This window comes from Diorhabda carinulata, chromosome X (genome assembly GCF_026250575.1).
Source record: "Diorhabda carinulata isolate Delta chromosome X, icDioCari1.1, whole genome shotgun sequence".
Taxonomy (NCBI): Eukaryota; Metazoa; Arthropoda; class Insecta; order Coleoptera; family Chrysomelidae; genus Diorhabda; species Diorhabda carinulata.
In genome coordinates this window covers 27,168,595-27,193,742 of record NC_079472.1, presented here as the reverse complement: position 1 = coordinate 27,193,742, position 25,148 = coordinate 27,168,595, and the positions used below count along the sequence as shown (strand labels likewise).

The window sequence follows — 25,148 nt, the reverse complement described above, 5'->3', positions numbered from 1 at the left end:
CGCTTATGAAATTGCGTCATTATGACGGATACCGCGAGGTTAAAGTGTAGTATCCTTGTACAAATACAGTTCATACAACATAAAAATTGATGAATGCGTATGAGGATGTATTTGAACAACGTTGTCAAAATTGCCAAGTACTCTGATATTGAGGAAGAATAAACAATCAGGATTTTTTGGTCATGGCGTACCTAAGCAGTTATAAACCCTCATGCATCCATTGATAAAGTTTCTGACGAGCGGCGGAAGCAATACCCTGTATAGAAAATACAGCCTATTATTCCAAGTTGATCAATGGCATTCTTTATGAATTATGTTTTCCATGTTAAGACTCAAAGAATAATATTATTTGCAATATATCAGTAAGAGGAAGAATAAAATATTTTTTACCTATAATATAAACATTTGCAATAGAATACAATTTTGCTACACGAAAAGCATCCATAATGCTCATTTTCAAAGCAATCTATAATAAATTATGTAATTGAACTCATAATAGAAACGATTAAAATATTGTAAGATTTACTACTTTTGTCGCCAAATATCTCTCATCAGGACCTTCGTTTATGAAATAATTAAGTTGTGATTTTTCAACTACATGTTTCTCTGCAATTGTTTTATAGTTTTAGGATATGTGCTTTCAGTCATTGTAAATAGTCAAAAGCAATTTTATTTTGAAACAGAGTGCCTAAATTTTTAATAACACTTACATACATCAAACTGTCTATATGGTTATAAAATAAAACTTGAATATTTATTGAAATATTTATTCACAATATCGTTATTTTATATAAGTATCGTCTGAAATTTAGGAAAATTGGAATATGTAACGAGTCATTGACACAAATAATAAAATATTGTAACGCAACTGATGCAAGAAGGTGTCTCATAATTAATGTTGTTTTTTAGTATTCAGTTTGCTCATTAAATAATCATACAAAAGAAAGCCTTAATATTTTGAAGTATAGCTCATCAAATTATATAGTTTTACCTAGCCTAACGATTATTTACACATTCCTTTGAGACCTTAGTAAAACCATTCTTTGGATTAGATGTAAAAAATTGTCGCACTGTATTTTCAACATATTCTTTGATATCAATTTTTCTCACGCAATATTTTCGCCATGGATATGAATAAATAGTAATCTCACGATGCAAGATCCAGACTCAATACTGAATGTGATAGGATTCCCATACGACAAATTCTTCGATTTTACTCCGCGTAAATTTCGCAGTATGTGGAATGATTTCGAAGTTCACTAAGCCGTCATAATTCCACCAGACACAACAAGACTTTCCACTCGAATCTATCTCTCTTTGCGACGGGTTCTGATAATTTCCCTTTCTCTAACCACTGATCTTCTACATTCGGGTTGTTTAAATATATCCACTTTTCATCACAAGCAACAATGCGTCTAACAAAACGACCTCTACTCGAAGTTTCGCTTGATTCTCGCTTAATCAATGTGGCACTATTCGACAACTTTTATAAATCTTACCTATTGATTTTGATTGGCGATGTAAAGTATCTTTAGAAGTGAGTCCGATAATTGACGAGTACTGGTACTAGGATAGTTTTCCACTGCTTCCCTTGTAATCTCAATCCCACGTAGATGGACGACCTTAGCGCCAATGATCTTCAAGTGTCACTACTAAAACGATTATTAAACCAACACTAAACCGTTGGCTCATTAATTGTCTTTTTCTTCAATTTCAATTTCACATATCTTGCAGTCACGGCAGCTTTAAACGTTTGTTTGCAGGAATGTATTTACAATTATTAACAAATTATATCTAATTATTATAAAAATGTACTGAGTCGTCAATAAACAAAAACAGAATGGTAAAAAGAAAATAAAACAATGGTACTCTTTATAGAATTAGACCCAAACATTATCATTTATATGCAACATTCACGGGGCCATTTAATGTTAGTAACATTAAAAATTTCCTAATCCGAGTGAAGGCTCAGATTAAATGCTAAGAAGCTTTGACTATAATCCTTCGAATGGAAAAACTAGCAAATGTTCATACTTTCTTTGTCGATTTTCACTCAACGTTTGTATGGTTGTAAATTAAACCTTCGGACGATTATTGTAATATCTTTTATTACGTGTGATTCTTGATTAATGTTCAACTAATCTGTCGTAGCTCTTGCAGTTTTGATTTTTTTAATAGAATGGACATGCACATCCCATTCACTTATTACTTTATATTTAACAAGATTTTGATTTGAATAATTAAAAAAAAAACTAACAGATTGATTCGAACTGGTCAAGATTATACAAAACGAGAAGTTCATTGTGGTATTAGAGGTCTTCTATTGGTATTGAGTTTAAGAAATAACATTAATGACGTGTTTTAATTCCTATATTGTATAAATATTTCTAATATTTCAACTTTTCTCCTCTCCTTCTTTTCACTTAAATTGCCTTTCCAAGAACTTGAGTAAATGTCAAATTGTTGATATTCTAAAACAGATAAAATTAATTTATTGAAAAATCAATAAACATAGTTTATTTGGAACTCTCAGTACCTTTTGATCATAATTAGTCTAATTCAAATAATCTTTGAAGTCAACAGCTGTCTAATGTTTATTAATTTATTATCCAAAAAAATTTTGAAATATTTCGTAACTCTAGCTACGTCTGAGAAAATTGTATCAACTAATGCATGTTGACCTCCCACTCAAAATATGAATTTATTTCTAAATTTACGATTTTAAACTTGGCACCATTACGTTATTTCATTCAGACAAATTAATTTGATATAAGAATCGTTTACACAGACTATCTAGCACAACTGCGAAGTTACTACGAATTTGAATTTATTTTTGAAATATAGACAAATCTTAATCTTTAGATACTGGCGATATGAGTTGGTATTCGTTTTTCAGTAAGCTCAATTCATCAAAAGGATTTTAATTATCAATTATTTAACAACAAGATTTCCTCTTGATCGTGCCGTTGAATAACATTTGGCCATTTGATAAAGTTTTTTTATTCGGCTCTTTGTTTTCCGATTCACCTCAATTCTTCATACTTATAAAAAATAAAAATATAAAGGAAATATTTGGCAATCTTATTTTGAAGCATACAATTATTGTTTGGAGTTGAAAATTAAACTTTTACTGAACGATTAGGACATTGAATGAAGTAGTGAAGAGGGTGAGATTAATTGAGACTCATATTTATTCATTTCAGTTTATTTACCAAACTGTATTATTCAGTCACACAAAAATATCCTCTAATATAAAGTGAAGCAATGAAGTTGTGTTACGTGCAAAAGTTGAGTTCAGAATAGTTGAATAGTTTCGACAATGTTTAATTGAGTTGTTTGAAAATAGAGTGTACCAAAAAGGCAAGATGTTTGAAAATTACCAACCAAATAGTAAGGTATTCGCCCTTACAATTGAAACAAAAAATTTTGGAAAAAAATATATTTATATAATAAGCTTTTTTAGCTCTGTTTACTTTGTCCAGTGATTTCTAATAAGCTCGATAGACACTAACTTCTAGTACTAACTAGTCAACTTCTTCATCTTTTATTTTTTGGAAACAAGTAATAAATCTATAGGACTAAATCTGGTGAGTAGGGTGCATGAGGTGTAGCAATCAGCCACTACAGTAACAGCTTCGTGAGTTGAAGCTTTGTCTTTATAACACACTTTTTTCTGAACGAAATCCAGCCGTTTCTACTTGATTTCTTGTTTCTTGCACTGTCACCATTGATATTATTTTCTTTTTCAAAATAGTCAATGATAATTATCAAAAAAATTTACGCCTGCGGATAAAACGATTACGATTGTAATTTATAGAAGGACAGTCTTAATCCTCTTTGACATTCCGATAAAAGTGACCAGGGATCAAAGTGGTAACCGTAGATAATAAAATACAGAGGAATTCAAATAGTACGGATAAATCTACTAACAAATCAAGGATTGCTATATCAGAAGCATGTTCAAAAAAGTTAATCTAATCCATGGTTCAATAAATGCTAGAAAATTCAGGAAAACGAGATTGATCCCAATTGGATAACAACTCTTTGAAGTATTTAGGCTTCTTTCATCCATCAAACTATCAACAATGTGTTTGAAAATTTGTATAAGTATTTAGAATAAAAGGAAGATAAAGTTTATAAGATTAATCAAAAATAAAATTGAATGATTAATAGTTGATATTCAATATGTGGAAATAAGTCATAACTCATGCGGATGAATTTTGCTGCTCAAGTTTTATTCCTTCCAGCATCTACTATCAATATTAAATTACATATCTTCCAAATAGCATGATGTCATCTACAATCCGTCGAAATCGGCATCCCAAATGACACGCAATTACAAGTAGAGGGTCGTAACCACTGATTAGTTTCGAAGTTGTTGCGTCTCCTCAGATTGGCGTAACATTCTTTAGTACGAACCATTGGTCAAGTAGATCTCGAGCAGTAGATGGCGATACGTAAATTAAATTGTTAGTTGATATATGTGGCATGCTCAGTAATTGAAAAACATAATATCTATTTACACCTTCAATTTCAAATTTCATGATTTGAAATATTGGCTTGTCATTCCTTGTTCAGTTCGGTTTAGAGACTCCGATCAAGAGGTCGTTACGCCACTCTGTAGAAACGCATCAACGTCAAAACTAGTAGGGGGTTACGACCCTCTCGTAATTGCTAGCCATTAGGGATGCCAATTTTGGCGGATTGTCGATGACATACGTTCTTCGGAGGAGATGTAATTCAGTATTCTTCATGGTATTAGCCAGGAAAGTAGTTGTCTTCTCCTTTGAAGAACGGCAGAAAACATTTTCGAAATATTGAATTTATAAATTATTTCAAATGTGAATAGTAGAAATCTTTTATGATTTTAGACCTATCGATTGAAATTTCGTATATAATATTGACGCTTCGACACTATGTTTTTTCTTTGTTCGTTAATGCAATTTTATTTTTTTTACATATTGATGAACTTTTAGTCTATTTTCTAAATAATTAGATGTCTATAACTTATACTAATATCATATTTATTGAAATAATTCGATAGTTATTGGGAATGTCCTTGAACAGATAGTAAGTAAAATAGTTTTATGTGTAGTTGCTGTTTTTTTTCTTAATTGATTATAGTATCTATTTATCCTTGACTTGAATATGTTGTTTATCATTTTTTACGATTAATTATTTCTTTTCAACACAGTTTGTCCTTTTTGAATAGCAAGAATTTTTAGAAATGGTTCACATAAGTACATAAAAAGGAGAAATAATTTAAGTGAAATTTATAGTTCTATTTTATACATTGCAGCTACGAATAATTTGTTTGATATATATACATATTTTTCATATGTAAAAACAAAGAAAATTTATCAACAAAACTATTAAGAGTTCCGCTCCGCTTATCGCCATATATTTCTCATCAGGAACTTCGTTGAACACATTAATAAGTTGTTCTGGCGAAAAAGCTTTTGCATTTCAAGCTATAAGTATTTCTGATTGGAGTTCAAGAAACGCACGTAATTTTAAATAAATTATTTTATATTGATTCCATTATATATGTTGAGGGTGCTTTTAAGCATGGAGTCAAAGTTCATAGAGACGATGCTTTATGTTTAGTAGTAAGTTAGTTAAAATATACCGAATGCCTATTTTCTGTAAGCAATAATATTCTTACTGCCACCTCAATCTTAAAAATTTTGTATACACCTTTCTACTTGTTTTCGGAAAAAAATTCTTTATAGAAACATTAGCTACTTGCCTTATTTTTGGAGGTGTACATAATAATTTATCTTCACTATCTGCACAATCTGAATTTACCTTGATATTAATGGAGGTATTTATATTTGAAATTTATTGACATGAAACTGGTCCTTATTGTAGTAGTTTTCGCTAAATTGATTCGCGAATTGCATAATATATCGATAAATATAAACTAAATACTAAGCTACTGATTTCACCTTGTCCTTATTTTTTGTTAATAACCCAGTTATCTATTACAGTAGTTGTAATTTGTGTTACGGGGATCACTATTATGTAAATTTGATTAATTATATAATTTATTTTTTATTTGCGATTTTATTAGCTGGATAACAGGGATATTGTTGTGTATTCATGATGTATTACGTAATCACTGACAATGAGGACAAGGTAGTTTCATAATTACAACCAGATAATAAAATATATTGTTTTATTATTAGAATTTCTGAAACGTATTATAATTTCACTATATATTTGGAACATTAGTCATCACATTTTTGGAAAACAATATGTGCCCCCTTCTCTACATACTTTCCGATGATTATCTCCGAAAAACTATTTTGTTAAGTTTTCTGAAATAATTAAGTACCTTCTATTTGACAACTACATGGTAGAATATTTCTTCTTTCAATCTACAAAATCTGCAACCATGTTTGAGTTTATTAAGGTACCCAGGATAGAGACAACATCCTGTTATCTTTTCTGGTTTCAGTTTCCTAATAGAAAATCTTCTGTTAAGCCCTGCGCTCGAAAGAGCTTAAAAGGGACACCCAAATAGAGTTGAAAAAATTTAGGTCTGATGAAAAATCAGAAGAAGCTAACTATTTTAACAGTCCATCATTATAAAATAGTATATGATAATTTAGACTGTACGAGGAGGGATATTGATGAAATATTCCATGCAAACATATTATAGAATCTTCTTGGTTGGATCTCAAAAATTTTGACTGAAACTCGAAACATTTCCTACAGAGGCACAATGGTTCTAGTTTGCTTAAAAATGAAAGAAGTTATCTGTTGTTAGAGCTGCAACAGTTCTTACATCAATGCAGCAACCTCATAACGAGTTCACTGAGAACAACTACGGAGAGATACAGTGACGAAGAAGACGATTTGGACCCTACCGAATAATATTATTTGAGCAGATACTTATTAAATTATCTATAAATATGTTGAAAAGCAATAGACTCAAGTCACAAATTTGTATTACTCCTTTTGTTGTTAGAAAAGTCTTTATTGACACTAGTTGCTTTGTCAAAAACTTTTTTTATATCAGTAAATCCAAGTAATGCACCTGTTTCTCAGCAGACACTTTTATCTATAAGTTGCTTGATAAAAAATATATGATCTTGAACCCTTCTGCCTTTGCGGTATTCAATAAAGTTATTCCTTTGCAGTTGTTACATCGCTTGCTACGTCCTGATTTGAAAATTGGTAGTATCGAGGCTACTGATGTTTTCGCCTTATCCCAAGCTGCATATTTTAATAAATAAGTCTAAAGCTCTCTCCCCCATACCTTTCAACTTTTCAGGTGTTATTCTGAGCCATTCAGAAGCTTTTTCTGTTTGTACAAACAGAATCAGTGGAGACCAACTGAATATTTTTTCTGAACCAAGGATACGTATAATCCTAGTACGAAATTTCCAATTTTGATTTGATGTAAGAAGTGTTAGTTTCAAACATGAAACTTCACTTGAATAAAATAGAGAGATAATTATATAATATCTTACTTCACACTAAATTGAATTATGCTAGTCTGTTGAGTCTATGGTAAATTGTAGAATTCTGCCACAGTGTAATGAGGTTATTCAAGCAGAAATGCTTGTTTCAACTTATTAAATGTATCTATAATTCCGAAGGATAATTTTTTGACGCTGAAGATGTGAGGTAAATGTCCAAATTCTTTCTTCTAGTAGGGTAGGCATGAATGGATCTCTCAGTTGATCTTGCAAGCATCACTTCTGGAAAATCCAAAAATAACTAAGCTGAGAACCCATCGATGCCGCAGAAAGTTTTGTTTTGAGTGCTGAGTATGGTTTGCTATAAATCAGATTTATTTACAGGTCTAAGGAAGATACTGTCATTTATTCAGGAACGAGAAAAGAAAGACTTAGGGATATTTTAGTGCTAATATTCTTACTAACGTTCACGAAATAATTGTTAAGTTCGTCTGGGTCGAGGACAATAGAGTTTGTTGAGCGTGTGTTGTTTCTCAAATAATTGATAACTGACCAAGTTTCTTTCGACGAAGTTTTAACTCTCGAGATGCAATTGTTGTAATAAGTAAGTACGTGTTCCTTTTGTAGTTCATGATTTGTGATGATTAGGGTGATTAAGGAAGTTGTTTTAATAATTCGAGCTGGTAAATCCACCTACATATTTGTCTGAACGGCACAATCTTTAGAAAAGTCAAAGTTAAAATCCCCGCGTAGAACTCTTCTACTCTTAGTAGGCAGAGCGTCGAGTAATTTTGGAAGATTCTCGAAAAATGATTGAATATTTGATTTAGGTGGTCTATAAATACAAGTAATGTATAAATCGATAGTTTTGTTGTAAGTTATGAAGAATTCATGAGCATTTTCTACTAGTAAAAAATCGTAATTTGATACAGCCGATAAGTTCTCCGCGGAAGACAAAATTAGTATTCCGCCTTGACCTGAATTACCCCTGTCATATCTGCTAATAACTCTACATTTTTCAATAAAAATTGGTTTATTTTCATGTAACCAGTATTCTGCGCAAGCAACTATCTGCGGGAACCCCGACAAAACTTATACAACTCGTCCATTTTTGTGATGTCCATGACTAATATTACGTACTCCAATTAATTTCTTGGTTCACTATTTAATATTATTAATGAGATGATGTAAAGCGGAAAATCCATTTTACCGATTTACTTTTCAGATTGAAGGTGTATTGGTTTTGTGGCAGAAATTTCCGGTTTTACTAGTGATTCAAAACACGATATCGGTGGATTTTATCGATGCATTACGTTTGTGGTTTTTATACATCTCTTACAGTTTTCATTCACATTCTTTTCTTTATTGTTTAAAATATTTTTTTGAACCCAAAAGTTTTTATAATAAAATAATTCGATTCATATAAAGTATTTTTCAATTGATATTCACTACAACTTCTTTTTATACAAACTCATCTGGCCATGCAGTTTTTTTTTCTAAAAACAATTAGAAAATGAGTTCAACTTTATTAATTTTTAAAAAGCAATAGTTCCTCGCTCTTCTAGTTTCTCTCAAATTCATGAATTTCCCTAGAATGAAACAATTAAAATATTCATGATGTATTTAATTCAGAAGTACAAAATTGTAAAATAAAACAATTTCTTATCCATTGATCAAAGTATTTATGAAAAGATGCAATACATGTTTAAATTTAAGGTTGTATAGTTTTGTGCTCAATACTACGAGTATATTTATTATAAAAATCATCAAGTTGATTATGAGTTGAAAACCACTCCAAAAGGGATTTATACCACAAAATTATCAATCAATTATTGAAAAATGAGCTTGAATTACGTAAAGTACAATAACAACTAATAAATCAGTGAGTCAGTTATGTGATGATGTAGCATTAAATTGGAGACCCATACGGACCTAGTTGGAAATTGGGACACTTTTTTGCATACATACATACTGAATACACTGTTTACACCATCACATTTACACTTGTATGGTGTAATGGTGTAGTGCTAGTACGAGGTCTGGCTATTGAATAACGAGACTGCGCGCCTAGAGGTCGCCCTATACAGGTAGGGTAAAAAACGAGTAGAGCGTTGGGTATCTAGATATCTTGTCTATGCACGGCCCATAACACGTTTCCGTCACTATAATAGTATTTGTGCAGTAGCGGTTTGAAACGAACGTGCTTTGCCGGAAACCATGTGTAACGAAAAATAGGAGTAACGTATCAATCTCAAATTTCTCGTTGAGTTGAAAAAAACTCCGAGTGCTATAAATTGTGGCAAGAGGCCTATGGGACAATTCTCTATCGCGCGTGTTTTTGAGTGGTGTAAGCGCTTTATTGAGGGCCGAAAGAGCAAATCAAAATTATTCAAAGCAATGCTGATTAATGGTATCGTTATGACTCAATAAGTTCCAGAAGGTCATACTGTCAACTAGACTTATTATTTGTCAGTTTTGGCAACACTGCGAGAACGAGTTCGTAAAACACGGCCCAAGTTGGGGAAGAACAACTTGTGGATTTTGCACCAAAGCAACGCACCTGCCCATAATGCGCTATCTGTGAAACAGTATTTGGCCAGTAAGCGCACTCCAGTGCTAGCATCCGCCGTACTCAGCAGATTTGGCATCTTGCGCAATTTTTTGTTTCCGAAAATAAAATCTGCTTAGAAAGGGACCCAATTTAAGTCGAAGAAAGCGGTAAAGCAAAAAACGACAAAGTTACTAAAGGCCCTCACCACAGAAGACTTCCAGCACTGCTTCGATCAATTGAAAAAAGGAGGGAAGCATATTGAAGGGGAACATTCGAATGTAGAATAATTTTTATAATAAAACCCTTTTTCGTAACCAGTCTCGTTATTCAATAGCCAGACGTCGTATAAACACAATCAAAAACGGTTCCAGAAACTCCAACTTAACTTGATACATAATAAATATTTTAGAAATAAAATATGAAATCAAATGGATATCATAAAATAACGTTAGTGGAGATTTTTAATCCGCATTCTTATAAAAGATAATCTAATTTCCCAAATATCGACTTCAATTATTTTCACATTTCAGTTATGAAAGGAAAAAAATATTCGATCTCGATTTCTGGAAAAAAAATGAAATCTTATCTGATTCGAGAACCATTTTACTTTTGCCAATTTCTCGACCAAAGCAGCAGACCATGTACCTGTAGGTTCAAAACGTTGAATTAGAATATTTCTATGTACCGATAGCGTTGCTGTTTAATTTCGTTTTTAGTTTGTTAGATTTTAAAAAGTGTTGTGATATTTTTACGATATAATCAATTTCAAAGGTGTTATAACAAAAGTTGAATTAACCGTGTCGAAACCAATCGAACAAGATGAAAATCGATTCCATTCCTTCTTTTCTTTGTAATAATTACATCAGTTTCCCATGACAAAAGGTATACATTGATCTAAATAAAATATTCTAAATAAAGTCCATTATAAATGTATAGACTAAAACTAAACTCGAACTAAAAAATTAATTAAAATGCCATTAAAACAGTATGCATATTATTACGTTGACTATGATTTTTCTCCGAAGAATGAAGCAAGGCTAATTGTTGAAGATTAACATGCTCAGGGAATACCCAATACACGAAGTTTCCTTTGGTAATCAAATATTTTGCGGAATATAATTGGAAAGTGTTTTAGTATATCTGATTCTGTCGACTAAACTGCAGGTCCTAAAACCCGCTTGTCCAGTGCAATTTAGTTGAAAAAACATTGTCTGTGTATTTGTGCTCCACAAAACTTTTATCTGACTGTTTTATATATTAATTTCACAAGTAAGTTTTGAATTTTATTATTAATTTTCATAACGAAAATTTGTTTTTTTGTGCTTGAATAATTAGATTTATTTAAGCAAAATATCAAGTAATTTTTAGTAGTCTCGGATGTGTAACGTTTGCATGGTGAAGCGTAACTATACTATTCTTTATATAACACTGTTTCTAATCATTTATTATACACCCCACTAAGTTTATTTAAATGCGTGCGTTGTTTTTATGTCTCTGATAAACTGATAAGGACAATGCACGCTACTATTTAACCATTAAGAAGCATTTAAATTTTCCCTCAAATTCTTTAGAGATTCTTTAGTTTTCTTCAGTCAATCAAGCAAACATCGTAGTGATGGATCCATGACTTACAATCAAATCTGCAAATAGCAAAGTTTATTTGTGTGAACTTATTAACATTCGTGGTACCCATGATACAGAAAATTTTGTCATGTTCAGGCACTTAATATAGTATTTACCAGATGGTATGAAAGACAATTATCTTCAAATATTTCCTAATGACAACACATCGATAATGAAAAATGGGAACGTGGACTTTTCACGTATGGTAGTGGTTTAACGTGTTCTACCAGCAAGTTCGTCTGTATCCGACTATATATCTCATTTTAACTGACGACACCACCTTTACTATATTATTTGATACTACAGATTCCCTTAATGAATCCAACAAGTCTTTGTGATTTTGCCAACATTTCCAAATCTAATTATTTAATCACCGCTCACTACTCGTCCCAATTCATTTTGATACTGAAATGTGACTGGAAATAAGGCTACTGTAGGTAGCTTGAGTATATACAAAATAATAAATAATAATGGTTTTGATACATAAAGGGATCAAGCAAAGCAAAAGGATCAGCTTTGGTATATTTAGTTTGGTTACTGGGTTTTTAAAAACACTCCAGTTATAGTGTACATATGTTAAAAAACGATATTATCGGTCAATTGAATATAAACCGGTTAAACAACCTAAATATCTAAATATGATAAAAATCCTTGGAATTTTAGCACGAAACTTTCTAAAAATAAGAACAATTAGTAAAAAGAGAATTAATTACAAATGTTTTTATTGGTTAAGCCCAAAATCCTCAAATATTATAGTATGTATTATTTGTCGGATCACACTGTAATGTAAATAAATGTTTAACTAATTTTATTGTATGTTTTTTAGAAGATAGTAAAATTATATAACAAAATTCTCCCTCCTTTCATAGACATGATAATAACATAAATAATTTAAATTTATTGCATTTTTATTTTTCAGGTGAACCATGACAACGGAAAAATCCAACAGTATTCCATGTATAGAATTCAGCTCTCGGTATGTATTTTTTGTTTTCTACTATTAATATTATAAAAATGAAGTAATTAGTATGAACCGAAGATAAACTCAAATAATGTATCGAGACACAAGCAAAATTTCAAATAAAATGTAGTAATAAGTGACAAATAAATAACCACAATAATTCTATATATATATATATATATATATATATATATATATATATATATATATATATATATATATATATATATATATATATATATATATATATATATATATATATATATATATATATATATATTCATATGGTTTGTTCACCTAACACTTTAAATGTTTCAAATGCTATTTACCAACTTCCAAATATTAGAATTTTGTTTCTTAAAGTTACCAAGACGTGAAATTAGTTCAAATCCAATTGAATAAGACTTATTAGTTTGAATGAGAAAGACTTGGTTGGATATATGTCTGGTGTATCAATATATTTTCTTAAATAATTCGTTGTATTTGGGAAGACATTTGTTTTGATAGAAATAGAAAACAAATATCTAAAAAATAAATACGTAGCTCTTTATTGTCCAATTTAATAATAAAGAAACCGATTCATCCTGCTTGGAACTAGCTTCAAATTTGTTAGACTATAGCACTTTGAACATCATGACTAACTTCTTATTAATTGTAATAAGGAACCTGCATAATATATGAATTAAGGAAAATTCAAGAATTTAGGAATATTTTTGAAGTAGCTATTCCTAGGATTAAACGCGGAAGCTGAATGCATATTTCCATCGGATATTGAACTATTTTTGCCATACTCCTAAATTCATCTACAAAATTTTTTACCATAAAAATTTCTCTCTCGATATTAGAGAATATTTCAGATATTTGAAAAAAATAATCTGCATTATTTTTTTCTCAAATTTATTTTTCAAGTATATCAGATTTTAGTACAATTCGGATAGTACAGTACAGAAAATCGAATATAATATCTTTTTGAAAACAATAATTTACTTTTATTATTATCAAAATAAAGTTATTCTCCTTTCTTCATATGTAATCACCTTGAAGTTGAATCATCCTCGACAGTTTTTTATAGCATACGAAATTATGTGTTGAATGATTTGAAATTATGGCTTTGGCTTTCTAAGAATTATTTTGCATAATAACAACAACGCTCAACATTCATTTAAATTTACCGCATTATTGTTTTTTGATATAAGTATAAGTAGTCCAGTCCATGAGTTCTTAGCCTAATATAAAAGAAAGAAAGAGAGAGAGAGAGAGAAATGCTTTATTGTTAAAAAATTGTTACAATTTGTAGACCAAAGCTTGTAAAAACTAAAATACAAACATAAAAATAGCTAACTAAAGATACAAATAAAAGAAAATTTCAATATAGAGAAGAAAAACACAATGAATAATAAAATTGTAGGTAATAGTAATAGGTAATAATTAGTATATAAGTCCAAAGCAAAGATCAAACCAGTATGCAGCATGCCCAGAATTAAATGTTATTATTGTGTGCCCTCAAATTATTGCGGGAAAAGATGATATCCATTTGATTTCAATTGGCAAGTGATTGTGCATTTTTACATGGTAAAATATGGAGCCATTAACTAATTCTGAACGTGGAGTAGATAGGTAAAGGTCGTGCTCCGCGTTCCTAAGTGGATAACCGTGAAAGGTCATAAATAAAAATAACTCTGATTACTTTTCAAAATGTTCTTCCTTTTCGGAACGTCTGACTAAAGCTTTTATGCCATGATGCATGAGTCAAAATGTACACCATCCGTTCAATATCATTGTCTCTGTTAAATATTTCACCCCTAGCTAGGCCTCCAGCTTTGCGAACAAAGTGGTCTGATGGGACTTGACATAAGAAAGTGCTCAAAGGAAAATGTTTCGTATCAGACGAAAGACTTTCTTAACAAAAAAGAGTGCAGAAATGAATTCATTACACTCTAAGAAAAATTAATTGCTATGAAAGAAAGTTGTTTAAAAGTTAATTTAAATTTCATGTTATATGAAGAAACGGATCGGAAAAAAGAGATAGTACAATACATAAAGATATACCAAAAATAAAATAAAGAACCAATCAACAAAATTCAAGATTACGTTGAGAGATTGAATTATTTTTTATCAGATAACCAGAATTTCGCTCAAAAACTAACCACCCTATATATTATATAAGATATTAACAGGGTCGTAATTAATCAGCTAATGATCGCGGATAATGATAAGAACCTATTATAAAGTTGTAATTTTGAATTACAATATTGGTTTGTTTAAACTTGGGTCTAAAAATTCACTTTCAATATCCTTAATGTCATCTGTTGTTCCACAGTCATTTGTAGTAACCCCAATTCATTTCAAAATATATTAGTTCTGTTAACTTCTAAATACATTTTACTTCCTAGGTTTGTATACATGTTTTTTGAAATATTTTTTAAAAGAAAGAAATTTTGTGTCGATTATTTTCATTTTTAGCACCATGTTTTCTTAAATTGATAAATTGAAGATATAATCAAATGAAAAAACTCTCTTAAAATATTTGTGATCTCCAATTTCCAACTGAAACACGAAAATTAGAATAACACAAAAGTAGTTATAAAAAAGTACAAATTATAAAGAAAATGACTGGAAATCATAAAATTAGTAAATTTGGAAATATTATTAAATGAATTAGAAGACCAATATTGATTGATGTCTAGGGCTTAGTGAAAATCTCATCAATTATTACTTAATATGTTATTTATATTTTTTTTGGCAATATTTCTTAATAATTTCCGTCCTATATTCTACAATTTCTAGTTTTTTTTCTGTTGTTTTAAGTTAGTGACTCATTTTCGTATTAGCTCGAATAACTATATCTATTTAACAGATCCTTACCAGCGAACTAAATTCGAAAAAATACTGAAATTTTGGTATTATGCCAAAACTTTTAACGTACATTATATATTTTTGTCATATTAAATATGAATGTTACGGTAACCATACAGTGAACGTGTTGGTTATGAACATTTACTGTTTACAAAAATTGAGAAAAAAGTTGTTATTAGAATGAGCATGCTTCAATACTGTTTCTCAGAAAAAGACAATGGATAAAACTTTGTAAGTCTGTTTTTCCATTTCATGTTTGAATAGATCGTAAGTTTGTAAGCTTTGGACATTTTTTCGCTTTACTTCTGTATTGATAATTTCGCTTTATGTCATCACCCCCAAAATAGAATTATCTTCAACATTATTTAGTTATTTCTAAATCCGTTATCCACATCCTGAATGATAACTTACTCATATCAGATTGAAAGTGTTGATTTTTAACAAGAACATTTAAGTTTAAAGAAAGTCGAGGATCAAACGAATTTGAAAGTTTATCCTCAGATATCGAACAAGTGAGGCTTTTGTTATAGAACATGCTCTTGATGTTTCGATTCTCAATTGTTATCAAATTATATTAATAAATATGTAAATAAAAGAAGTTATAAAGGAAATTATATATTTTAAAAATATTTCCGTAGTCTAAAATGTAAAATACAAGAAACTGAAAGCAGTAGTATTATATATGAGCTTCCTTGTAATAATTGAGATGCCGATTACATAAGATAGACATCTCACTATTTAGAATCTAGATCAAAAAGTAATCAATACAAAAAGGGCATGTCCAACATGAAATAGTAAAAAATGAATGCAAATCCCGAGTACAAAGACAAATACAGAGAAAATAAGGGAAAGTTAGTTCATTTACTTTTTACAAAATCTATAATCCTAGTTTTTAAATCATTTAATTTTATAATTACGTCGATACGTCAAAAACATGGTAATAATAAAATATATCTGAGTTCTGTTCAGAAAATAAATAAAAAATTGTCCAAAAATGAAGATAAAATGAAAAAATTATTCTATTATTTAAAAATAAATGATAAATAATGAAAAATTTTTGTTTTTCGTGGAGGTAATAAATGGATATAACTAAAGGAGATGATTTCATATTAAGAAAGAAGGTAGTTAATTTTATAATATAGAAAATAGCAAGATATATGCGAGACAGAAAAAAACACGTATATTCTACAAGATTTCACTTCAACCGAACACCCGCCAGGTTTTTACCGCGCAGAATGTGTGTATTGAGACCATTTGTGGAGCAAAATCGCCCGGTTAAGTTGCTGTTTTTTGGGGGTGGGTGATTGAAGGGTACAACTAAATAAAACCTATTTTGTCTTGTATAGGATACTCTAGGGCACAGAAAACTGAGCTCTACAACTTTTTTCGTCAGGACCAATCTTAGAAAATAATCCTTAAAGGTAATTGAGCTTAAATTATAAAAAACTGCATTTTTCTTAAAATATATAGCTGTATCAATTTGAGTTCTTAATTTAACTTTTGTAACACTTGTACTCAAAGTGAGAGCGCATTTAGTAGCAATTTAGAAATACTTCTAGTTTTTGTCGAAAAAAATTAGAAATATGGAATTATCAAAAGCGTGCATCCATAACATAATTTGGTGATCTATGTGAAATATTGAAAATTTTTATACATATATAGTGAGTTAAATGTAGTCCATGTATTCAGAAAGTATTTGAAAAAAATCAAATCTTGAACTTTTACAATTTACTAGACATGGTTGGGTGACATAAGGAAAGGTTGTTACGTTTGTAAACATCAAAACTAATTCCTAAAATATATGTCGGCACTAAAGTGATGTTTAGAAGGATAGTAGTTACAGCTGAATTTCAGCCTCTAAATTTGAGCGATTTACTATCTTATAAATTGATTTCGGTTCCGTTGTGTCTATTTAACGCATACGAAAAACAACTAAATCTGATTTGAACCACATGGGACAATTTCTTCTCATTGAGTTGAAAATTTATTTATTATAAACAGCGCTTTCCACTTTTAATGAACTTTCAGATGCAAAACCGCTTCTCTACATGCATTGTTTTAGAGGTATCTATATCAAAAATCCCTATTTAAATATCCTTATATAAATAAAATTCAAATAATATGCAACCATGATGATATAATTTAAACGTTTATCCGTGAAACATCAACTAACAGAAAATAAAAAAATTGACAATTCTCAATAAAAACGACAAAAAATCTGATAGTTTTTTCTGGAACACATCTTCAAATATCTTGGTTAGAAAATTTAGATAGGCTGCTTAGAAATATATTCAACATGTTTTCTATGCTATGAAACTCTTCTTTTATTTTTGTTAGTATATAATTGTATCTTAGAAATAAGACGAAAATATATAACTTCAGAAAGATTGTTGCACGGCTATCCACTAAGGAACGTGGAGCACGACTTTTACCTACCTAATCCACGTTCAGAATTAGTTCAGGGGCTCAATACTCTACAATGCAAAAAATGCACAATAATTTGCCAATTGAAATTAAATCGACATCATCGTTACCCGCATTCCGCTATAATTTGAAGGAATAATTCCTGAAAAACGCCTTCTACTCTGTAAACGACTTCTATTCTAACAATAATATTTAATTCCGGGTATGGTGCATACTGGTTCAATATTACTTACTCTTTGTGGTTTTCTTCTGTATATTGAAGTTTTATTTTATTTGTTTTACCTTTATTTAGTTATTTTTATGTTTGTTTTTTAGTTTATACAAGCTTTTGTCTACAAATTGTGACAATAAAGCATTTCTCTCTCTCTCTCTCTCTAAATGAATTTGAATAAGGAATAACTTGTTTAAAATAACGTAAAACATAAGTTAGAAAGATATACGCTTTCCTATGAATAACAAATACAATTATTTCTGAAATAGATTTTGTTTCAGGGTCAATTTGCCAAACAATGATCAACTTTGTACGATCGATGTGATGAAAAAAGAATATGAGCCGTACGCTAATAGAAAGTTACAACATCCGAATACGTAAGTATGTATGGGGTGCATTCCACTAAGCGGTCGCGGCGAGAACGTCACCCATGACGTCATGTCTAACGTTCACAACGACCCTTGTCAAGAGGTGGATCGAAGTGAACAGTGAGAAGTTGAAATAATTAGCGGAATTTTCAAAACTCAAGCAACGCAAACTGCAACCATGAAAAAATAGTACAAGAGTCCTTTTGAAGCATTCTTGTGACGCAGCACCAAATATTCCACTATCGCCGCAAAAGATAATCTGATTTTACTTTAATATAAATCAGTTAAGAGCACTTCATTGAAAAAATCCAAATAACATAACCTCTTAGAGCTTCCGGTTTATTTTTTCTATTTCGCTATTCGATCATATTTATCTCAACGTTCACAGCATCTCGTAAGCCATTCCACTTGGGTCTACGATTATAATGCTCTGGACTAAGTTGAACAGAAAAGACCATAGTCGTGAACGTGATTGTCGTGAATGCTAAAGCTAATGCACCCCTAGTAATACGTTCAATATTTCCTGACAATAAATATGAGTAACCGATCATAATAGACACAACAGACTTTGATTTATTGATTTTCACAAGACACAAACTTGTACCTCATGCAAATAGATGTTTTTATTATCATTTTTTCTTTTATTTGTTGTGGTTTAATTGTCACATTGTAAATAGAGTTTTACGTACCTAATTTTTACTATGTACAACTCTTTTGTCCAATCGACTAACGACGGTCGATCTAGTAGAGTGATTGGTTATTTTTTTCCTTCGTGTTCAAGCCAATCCTTTCGGCAGACGATCTTGCCTAATTTTAAATAATATTTCTTCCAGTGGGAATATTTTATACCAGTAATCAATTTTGGATTTCCAGTAACGATTTATTCTTAGGAATAATCTGCGTCCCTTTTTGACATCAATTTTTTAAGTATTCCTACAGGACAAACATTGTTGTCGTTGTTTTCTATTAAAAATCTACCTTCAGTACACATTCTAGAGCCATCTCTATAGGGTTATATTCACCTTCGCTGTTTGATTGGATACAAAAAAAGTCAGTCAAGTAAGCAGGAGCTTCCCCACCTCGGCAAGCTAATTCTACCATGGCTATGTGATAGAATTTCCTTTGCAGCCCTTCAGAGGTATTTTTATTCCATAAATTTATATTTTCGTTATTTCTACGGAACTTAATGCCGTCGAACTTTGTTTCCTTTCACAGAAATCTGAATGCAGTTTTCGTCGTCATTTCTTTATAATATTTTTCTGGTAACAGCTTACTTGTTAGGTTCCACATGGTTTGGACCGTATTAAACTCTGTAACATATTTTATTCTCACGTTCACAGCCCAATCAACTTCAATTCTTCCGCCGTCCGATTTCCATCTAATTAATACTTTCTATCACTGCAAAAGTCAATATATGCTTTCCATACAATTTTTTTACTGTAAACGGTATTTTTTGGTATGTTGGGTTCTATGATTTCATTAATATTTCAAAATATCAAATATTTGAAACGTTAAAATCAATCAATTCAATCAAATGACTTCAAATTAATTAACTTCATTGGATTTCTACTAGAGCAAAAAATTTTCAAAGTAATAATAAAACATCATAATGCTAACATTTCCAGAGCAACGATATATTTATTATCTGCATTGTTCTATTTTCTGTCAGTTTGTTTCATGTAGTTATAAAGAATAAGAAGGTAGAAAATCCAGATTTTCCTAAAATCGTATTTAAGATAGCGGCGTAAGCAAGGCTGATATATTACCAGCAAAATCCAAGCTGAAATATGAACACGAGTTTCAACTTTTCATGAAATGGCGAGTTAAAGTTAAAACTGAAAGTGATGATATTCTAGTTTATTTTGTCGAAAAAGCCAAGAATATGGAATCTTCCACGTTATGCTAAAGACACTAAAGAGTTGTTTAGCTACATAAAATATCCAAAAACTTCTGCTTTTTTTTGGAACGTCAGGCTGTAGGCTAAAACTCCATGAGATTTTGTCACGTGCGCACGGAAAAATCCTTATTTCTAGTTTCCTGATGAAATATTCTATTAATAACATACAAATAACTGCCGTAATTTTCAATATTGGCATTGACTTTCTAATAAATATGAGAGATTCCAATGATTAATAATGTATTTTTTATTCAAGATATTTTGGTGCGGTTGTACATATAATTAAGGGCTCATTAGGAATAGGAATATTTTCAGTACCTAGAGCCTTTAAAACAGCAGGTCTTCTGGTGGGAACTATAGGGACATTATTTGTAGGAATATTGTGTACATACAACGTGCATTTATTAGTAAGTATAACATCTATTTCTAGAATGTTTTTATCAAGACATTTTATGTACGTACTTATAATTTAGAAATTAACATCGTTCTAATCGAGTTAGAGGAAATTCGTAGGATTTTTCTTTAGTCATCAGTTAATAAGAATCAATTTCTAAAATCTAAAATCCCAACTAGTATACTTCAACTTCAATGTTTTTCATTACTTCATAACTATTATTATTATTACAATAATTATTATACAGGAAGATGGTTTGGTGGAAATGTGAATTTTCAATAAAACTACTACTGTAAACAATATTTTCTCCAACAAATGCAGATGTTTTGACTGTATATTTGGGTCTAATAATGTAACCAAATTCCATCTGCTGTAACACATAACCAGATAAAAACATTTCATTCCATTTGAAGACATCCAAACATTCGTCTGAATTTTTAGTACTAGCAAACTTTTGATCAGCATTTATACAAAATATTAAATGAGCTTTTATTCGGCGATCGCTAAGTAGAAGGGCAAGGATTTTATTAACTATTTCTTGAGTCTTCTTTTTCTTAAAGTGCTATCTTCGGACGCAAGCTGGCAACCATCATGACTATTTGTATCTTATTCACATCTGTTCTTAACAATAGGTTCAATGTACAGTTAAACCACTCCGTTAAGTTTCGCAGCCATTATATTCTTCGTCGTTCTATACCTCTCTTTCCCTTTATCTTTCCCTGCATAATCATTCTCTAGAATTCGTATCGTTGTCCCCTCATTACATGACCAAACTACTCTAATTTGCGGGCTATTATGTGTGTCACCATTTTGCGTAAAACTTCTTCATTTGCGATTCTATCTGTCCACGATATTCGTAGTTTTCTTCTCAATATCCACATTTCAAAGGCTTCCAGTTTTTTAATTATTGCTCTGTTTGAAGTAGTTGCCGTACAGAAGGATCGAGTATATATAATATTTTATCATTCTCTTTTTCAATTCGTTATTCAGGCTTTAATATCAAAAGAAGTTTTTCATTTTATAAAATCCATTGAGAGCAATTTCAATTCTTACTTTTACCTCTTCAGTGCTGTCATTTCTCGAATTAATCCAAGTTCCTAGATATTTGTATTTCTGTACTTTTTCAATGTTTTAATTTCTAATTTGATATGATACTGCTCGCTGAATCTTCTTATCTGTTCTGTAATTTTTTAAGATCTTCTTTATTTTCCGTTATTCTTATTCTTGAGTAGTTACAATAAATAATGATCTTAGATATTCATTTGTATAATCGAGAACAACTTACATATCATTTCCATGGGACACAGCACTTTCAGAATTACATATATGAATCTAACTGTTTCTCGGTCTCTTCAATTGTAAAAACAATAATCAATCAACGCTTCAAATTATTTTTTCTCAATATTAACTAAACACAGTTTTCTTCAAATGAATATCAAAACCGATAAAAAAAATTTTTGAAATTTATCTAATATTTTAACATATGACATCAAAAACAAAGCTCTTATACGAGTATATGAAGTATCAACAGAGAAGTTAACATCTTTTCTGACAGCTGTAGGCCCATATGTGATTAATCTCATTGGAAGTAGATATCCGTTTTTGTGTGTTTTGTCTTGAAAAACTCCTACAAAAATATTATACACTTCCAAGACCATTAAAGTGAATCCACATTTCGTCACTTTCAACCTAATTAAATGTATATATATTTGCTGATTCATTTTTTTGGCATCATTTCATCATTTTTGGCATTCATTTAAAGTATGGGTGTGAATATAATGACAAAATAATCACCTAATTTAATATACAAGGGTATAAAGAATTGAGCCGTGATACTTGTTGCACTGTAGTATTATTTTTTCACTTATACAGAATGTTCCGGGATTTGATGCAAAAAATTCGGGAGTAAGTGGATGACGTAAATAAGATAATGTTGTTACATAAAAAACTTTTTCTCATACGATCCCTCTTTTCTGAGGCCTTTAAAGTTGCTTAATCAGAACTTTATATTTAAGTATATTTTTCTAATTATACATTCGAACACTATTAATTCGACTCATTCTCAATGGTTAACAATCCGTAACTTTTACGAGGACGAGCTGTACAATCTAAAGATAACAAAAATGAATTTTGAAATCGGTTTTTTAATAAAAAGGTAACTCGATAAAATTTATTGTTTAGGAGATATCTAGATTTTTAGATCGGAAAACGGTGAACAATTCGCCATAGAAAGATATAAAAATATATCATGATCATTTATGTAACGGGAAGAGGCTCCATCTCCAGCTTAGGAACAGCCTGTATATCAAACATTTGATACATTTGAAGTCCTCGCTGAATCAGTTTTGTAATGGGAAATGGAGATTACGTTGTAAAATAATAGTTTTTTTGCAATAAATTCTTTTTTATTCTAGCGTCGTCCTTTCGGCAAACCGTCTTCGTCGTGTTTAATCCGACAAGCATCTGATAATAAGATATACATCCAAAACGAACAATTTGTAGCAAGAATTTATTATCTTATTCAAAATGTTGATTTCAAATAGAAATTATATACCGTTTCACAAAATGTGTTTATCTATTTGATAATTAATCAATTAGAGCTTAAACCGTGTTTTCTTTTAACACCCAGGTACCAATATTATAGGTTCGAGCATCCCACATTATATGCACAAGGACAAAAACACCTAGTTTAGGATTTTCAGAAACAATTGAAGCAGTTTTTCAGAACGGACCAAGATGGATCCAACCATGGGCGTCGTGTGCAAAGTAAGAATATATTTAAATAATACTATCAAAATTTTTCTAGTATTTTTACTAATATTGTAATAATATCATCAATTTTCAAGTGATGCTTTTAAAATTATTTCTATTCATTATAATTGTCTTATTTTTGTTACACTATATCGGTAAAATATAAAATATAACAGAAATAAATTATTAATAGCTTTCAGAATATTTCAAGCCTTTTTTATACTCTTCATAGTTCATTATATATTTCGGATAAATTTATTCATAATGTAGATCATTTTTAGCATTTCGATTCGCCATATTAAATAAATTGCAAATCATCAACCTCCTCACAATTTCATGAAATGTACTGGATATATTATCTCCTGATTCTTGTGGAAATGTCATTACCCTCCTTCTAGTTTCTAGTTTCCTTTGAGGCTTACAAGTTTAAGGTTAGGTTAGGATTTGTAGGACATTAAGTTTTGTAAAATTAATGATATATTCATATTCAACAGCTCCAAAAATTCTTCAAATCTATTTTGAAGGAAAAACGCTCCAAATAACTCAAGGAAAATAGTCTGACATTTATTGGACATATATTGTATCTCAAAACTAGCATAATTTAGAAATATCAACTTAAACTAAACGAAACTCGATGTCCACTACTAAATTCTGTAATAGAAACTCTAAAATTTTTTAAATCTCTGAATATAACATCAAAATGACGGTATATTTCGAAATACTGCCGTGATAGATCAATCTTGACAGCGTATACGGATTCTAATTACTAATTTTTCTAATTTTTACAATACCTATACACTTTTTTGTTACAATGTTACATAAACTTATTTGACAAAATTTTTGTTGTAGATTTTTTGTGGAAATAGCCCTCAGTCTCACGTATTACCTATCAGCAGCAGTATACGTTGTATTAATCTCTGAATCGTTAACAAAAGTAAGTATTCCTTCACTGATTAATTAAATTTTCCAGAATTCTTTAGTGAGGAAGACCAAAACCAAAGTATCACAAATGTATAAATATACGACTCAAATGAATTATTGTGTGCCCTTTTCTTGATGTGGCAATGCGATCTCCAGTTTTATGGCTAATCCATTATTCCTACTCCTACGCCACAGATCTTCGTCTTCTATTTCATACATTCCCAAGTGTAATGCTCCGAAGTCCTGTAGGCTTTCGAGAGAATATGGATAGAGGTTTCTTCCTCTACGTAACAGAATCTTCACGTTACACTCTCTACTAAACCTAGCGTCTTCAAGTATCTATTGAGGCAGTGCCCCAACAAAACTCCTTTTAGTATTCGTAAATTGTTCTTGCCTGGGTTGATACATTGAACAGATCTTCCCTGGTTATAGTTTCCTAAGACTATCTTTGTTTATCTGAAATCTTAGGACTACGTATTTCATTAATGGTACATAGAATTTGAACTAGTTATGATGAGTAGTACGGCTTAAATTTAGGAATCTCCAGTTTTTCAGAAATTGGCAATTGTTCAAATATTCCTATCATGTTCATAATAATAAAATTTACATGTACCTAATGAGTTAATAGATTGAATATTTTTAGTAAGTCCAAAATAAGAATTGGAACAGTGACAAAAATATTTTCTAGTTTTCTACAATATTTATGGAAAATAATAGGGATACGAATTGCTCCCAAAATAATATGAAAGAAAAAAGAACAAAAA

General features: G+C 30.4%; 1 protein-coding gene across 3 annotated transcripts in view; it reads left to right on the top strand.

Moving 5' to 3' along the window:
- Nucleotides 1–25,148, top strand: part of LOC130901722 (proton-coupled amino acid transporter-like protein pathetic) — a 39,857-nt gene that overhangs the window by 9,870 nt on the left and 4,839 nt on the right. For 2 of the 3 annotated variants that reach the window (XM_057813280.1, XM_057813279.1), the window contains exons 2-6: nt 12,521–12,577; nt 18,335–18,430; nt 20,575–20,725; nt 23,357–23,478; nt 24,313–24,397. In XM_057813280.1, coding sequence (XP_057669263.1) covers nt 12,528–12,577; nt 18,335–18,430; nt 20,575–20,725; nt 23,357–23,478; nt 24,313–24,397 — 504 coding nt within the window. In that variant the 5' untranslated portion in view covers nt 12,521–12,527. Of the gene's footprint in view, nt 1–12,520; nt 12,578–15,508; nt 15,650–18,334; nt 18,431–20,574; nt 20,726–23,356; nt 23,479–24,312; nt 24,398–25,148 lie in introns of those variants that run through there. The other variant, XM_057813281.1, reaches the window with a different exon arrangement.